The 4,364-nt window shown below is 51.6% G+C and overlaps 1 protein-coding gene across 1 annotated transcript; it reads left to right on the forward strand.

Moving 5' to 3' along the window:
- The first annotated feature begins 1,421 nt into the window (after positions 1-1,421).
- BO80DRAFT_491982 (cytochrome P450) lies at positions 1,422-3,613 on the forward strand. Its single transcript, XM_025723737.1, has 6 exons — positions 1,422-2,079; positions 2,131-2,215; positions 2,261-2,349; positions 2,403-2,696; positions 2,746-2,794; positions 2,842-3,613. The coding sequence occupies exons 1-6, from the start codon at positions 1,696-1,698 to the stop codon at positions 3,468-3,470; spliced, it is 1,530 nt and encodes a 509-aa protein (XP_025577569.1). The 5' UTR covers positions 1,422-1,695; the 3' UTR covers positions 3,471-3,613.
- The last annotated feature ends 751 nt before the right edge of the window (positions 3,614-4,364 follow it).

The following is a 4,364-nucleotide window of genomic DNA, read 5'->3' on the forward strand; positions in this document are numbered from 1 at the left end:
AGCCATGCTAGTCCCGTTTGGGACCCGGCTGTCTGATGATTCAGCCGTGCACAATGCATCCATCCCTAATGCTCATTCATCTTCATCTGTACCCCGACGAGCCATCTAGCCTCTTGCTCAGCTGCTATCTCAGCGGCACTCTTTTCCGCGGTCTTTCTCTCGGTCGACAAAGGGGGAGGCTGGCCAAACTCAAAACCGCTCTATACGAAAGCAATACGGAGTGCTTCGTACCAAAATTGGGTTTGAAGGGTGGGGGTTAATTTAATGAAGGGATTTCGCCTTCATTGCATTTCAATTTGGCTTCACGCTAAGCGACTCTGTGCGACGTGCCAACTGCGAACAGATAATGCCCCACTGTTCAAGCGGAGGGTCCACCCATTTGCCACTGCGCCGCCTGAGGTTGCATTGCATTGGAAGCCAGGCGGTTTCAGATGTCACCGGAAACCATGGTCAATTCTCACTGGACTTGTGTCTGTCCTGTGACATGACATATCATCAGATATACGGAGTACTCCGGACGTCATACTGCATTGTAACCTGCTTGGGTTTGACTAACAATAGTAGTCATTTCTCACGATTTTTGGCCGTGTCATGGATGCTGACCCTCTGGACCCTAGTCTCATCGATAGGCAACCTATCTAGAGTCGGAATGGTTCCCCGGTGTAGTAGTGTCTAATCAACTATCTAGTCGGATACTCCGTACGGAGTAGGATTCAAAGTGCTTATGATGGCTTCCCAATCAGGCCCCGGCCACTAAGCCCGTCTGGGGTAGTGCATGCCTGGGCTGTCGCAAGGCTCGCAGCTGCGCCATCCGACTTTGACGCATCCCGACATATGACAGGACAGAGCCAGACAGCCACTGATAGCGAGAACCAAGAAATAGATTGCCGTCGGACTTCCAGATCACGTCATGAAGGCTACAGTGAGTTCACAGGGATCGTATCTGACACTAATGCTCCAATCCAAGTCAATCGGGGTTACAATGGAGTATAAGATCAGCTGATGCGCTAAGCAGCACCTGCAAGGAGCTTAACCCCGGTCACGGAGGGCCCTACATTCGTCTAGTAGTTCGGCCTCATCGGTGCTATCTATAGGAACACCAATTTCATGGCGTCGGATGCCCGGGCCCTGGGGGTTTAGTGTATTTTACTGCGTACTCGTATGGATTCGCCGTGTCCCGTACGTGGTGGTACCGGCGAACGCCTCCAGTGGGGCGACTTCCATCGTGATTCGCTGGCTGGGATACGATCCTTGCCCCCCTAGCCACTAGACAGTACGATCCAGACGCAACGACCTTGTCTACGGCCTTCGAGTTATCTTGCCATTGGATTGGTAATGGCGACCAATTCTCCGGGAGTGGCCGTACGACACCGACACGGTGGGCGGGCCCTGGTTTATCTGGCACGCACATGCAGGAGCACTAGGGTACCATGTGGTTAGGCTCCGGTGGGCATGATTGGTGTGCCTGTCCATGGTGGATCACTTCAGTGTGTGGATAGGGGATATGAGATGTGTACACGTTCAGATCCCAGAATTATTATTAATGACTCCCAAGTCTCCGAAAAACTCGGCGGGACTCCACCAAGGAGATTGAACTTGCACACGGCCATACTACTTATTATCGATGCTTGCTATCGTTGATGCATACTGATTGCTCTTGTTGCCCTGATTTCTTGCCCCTGGTTGACCGTCGCCATGGTGTTGCGAGACACCCTGCTGTCGTGGGTATCGGCAGATCCTTTCGTCCCGTTCAAAACCATCACGACCCTAACGGTGATCGTCGTTGCCGTTCTTGCCTTTACCTATCTCATCTTGAATGCTCGAGATGCACCATCACTCCCTCGAGATCAACTCTCTCCGCCTGAGCTGCTCGGGCCGGCCGGGAAAATCACACACACCTTCTTTGACAACCAATTTGATTTTCTGGCCGACGGGTTCCGAACCACTGCATCTGCAGTTTTTCGGTTCCGGCTGTTCCACAATGAAGTCATGGCGGTCTCGGGCGAGGAGGCGCGGCAGACCTTTTTTCGCGAAAAGGCCCTGAATCTATATCAAGGATTTCAGGTGCTGATCGGCACGGTATGACTGCAGCTGGATGTCCGAAAGCATTGTAAAGTAATTCTTTTGCAGATCCCGACTGGTCTCGACCCCCATGCGCTCAGCGGTATCTATAAGCGTTTGAACGTTTTGCAGCGTCCGGATAACCTCCAGTTCCGTAAGTCTTCAGCCTAGGTAAATGGACAATACTGACAGTATGCAGTCCTGCCTCGATTACTGTTGGATTGCCATCGTAAGATGGACTCCTGGGGGAATGAGGGTCTATTGGACCCAACCTCGACCGTACATGATGTATGTCTCCACCTGATATTTCCGACTCTTTGACAGTGTGCTTATGGTTTCAGGTTACTTTTCAAATGATCGTCCGCGCAGTCTCGTCGTTTGACGTTGCCGATAACGCCGCGCTCGTAGCCCGTCTGAAGAAATTCTACGACATCATTGATGCTTCTGTGAAGCCTCTCACCACGAATCTTGCATGGGTGCCTGGGTTTGCCACGTTCCGCAAGGTGTGGGCTTCCATGAATGTCTACCGGATTTTCTCCAAGGCCCTGGAGGAGAGGAAGAGCAGTGGGATAAAGAGAGAGGATGCTTTGCAGCAGCTCTTGGACTCGGGAGAGAGTTCCAAATGTATTGTGGGGGTGAGCGATATTCCCAATTTTCTCTTGGGTATATGCTGATCAGTACCAGTTCATGATGGGACTTCCAATTGCTGGAGCGCGTTCGACCGGAACAATTGGTATGCACTCCACATTTCAGCAACCGTACTCTACTAATCGTTTGCAGGCACCTGGCTCCTCCTCTTCCTTTCTCACGAACACGAATGGCTCGCCGCCGTCCGCAAAGAAATCGAAACCCTGATCTCCACCTACACCACGGACCCATTGCCTACATTCTCCCCGCAATCGATCGTGGACGTTCTCTCCCGCATCCCTCTTTCGGCCTGGGAATCCCAAACGCCCAACCTCGACCTCTGCATCCGCGAGACCCTCCGTCGCGCACAGCCCCACACCGCCGTGCGCAAAAACACCGGCCCCGACATCAAACTCGGCTCCTACACGATCCCCTCCGGATCCTTCGTCCTCTACCCCTTCGCCGACACCTTTTTCGACGCCTCCGTCTACTCCGAGCCCTTCCGATGGAACCCGGCCCGCAGCCTGGCCAAAGAACAACTGTTCCTCGGCTGGGGCGGCGGCACCCACATGTGCAAAGGGCAGCGTCTCGCCAGTCTGACCATGAAACTCGTGGTCGCCTACGCGTGCTTACGCTTCAAGCTGGACCTGGTGAACCACCTCGGCCAACCAATCTCGGAACCGCCGGTTCCCGATATGAACGACTTCCTGACCTGTCAACCGAAGAACGATTGCACGATCAAATTCTCGGAACGACCGGACTGGACCGATTCACGTGCTTGATGACAGTAGCTGGGTGGTTGATTGATTGATTGATTCCTACTTAATTAATGTTCTAGTATATACTACAGTATGGCGATACGGAAACGGAGCGGAATAATACCCTAGTCATGTTTAACTTCAGAGTACTCCGTATAGTTATTAATTGACTGTCTGACATATCTCAGTGAACTTCACTAAAAAGAACTAAAGTAAGAGCACAAACCCTTTTCGGATAAAGCTCGATAAATGGTCTGTGCGGTGGGTCAGATTAGGTACTCCGTACCTCTTTCGCTTTCCTCCGGATGACACGGACCTGCCACTGTGAATGGTTAGTGTTTGCCTAAATTCCGTCCGACTCGACTCGACTCGACTCCTTATGACACCCTCCATTCCTCTCACTTAGTACTTACTCTCCGTAACTCTAAGTCGAACATTAGATCCATCCCCGCCAAGATCCTACACCTCCGCCCTTTTATCTCTCCATCTCCCGAGCGACTACGCCAGCGCAGCACCAGTACCTAGACTAAATAAGTAGATAGCCACTAGCCACTAGCAACACCGCGTTAACTCAATCGACCCTATCCCATCCAACTGATCCCAATTCCTCCGGAACTAATAACTCCGTCGATAGATACAAGATAGATACCTGTCTATATTAGACCACGTATGGTTCGCACTTCGCACCCCAAAGCTAAATAAATTAATGTTTCACTTTCACTCATTGTTCCCCCATCCCCCAATCCCATATATAGTACTCCGTACAATCACATGTCAGATCTTAAACCCCGGAGTCCGATGAGTACATACGGAGTGGATACGGAGGAGATATTTCCGCCCTTCGCCAAGCAGCAAGAATCTAAAAAAGGGTTCGGAAGGATTTTCTTAGTTGGGTGGTTTCGGTTCGGAGGAGGGTGA

This window comes from Aspergillus ibericus (assembly GCF_003184845.1).
Source record: "Aspergillus ibericus CBS 121593 unplaced genomic scaffold BO80scaffold_10, whole genome shotgun sequence".
NCBI lineage: Eukaryota > Fungi > Ascomycota > Eurotiomycetes > Eurotiales > Aspergillaceae > Aspergillus > Aspergillus ibericus.

Excerpts from the sequence above, each read along its gene's own strand:
- BO80DRAFT_491982 (XM_025723737.1), top strand. The coding sequence starts at position 1,696 with ATGGTGTTGCGAGACACCCTGCTGTCGTGGGTATCGGCAGATCCTTTC. Across the intron at positions 2,216-2,260 it reads TCCGGATAACCTCCAGTTCC|TCCTGCCTCGATTACTGTTG; the intron begins GTAAGTCTTCAG and ends GACAGTATGCAG. Across the intron at positions 2,697-2,745 it reads GTTCCAAATGTATTGTGGGG|TTCATGATGGGACTTCCAAT; the intron begins GTGAGCGATATT and ends GATCAGTACCAG.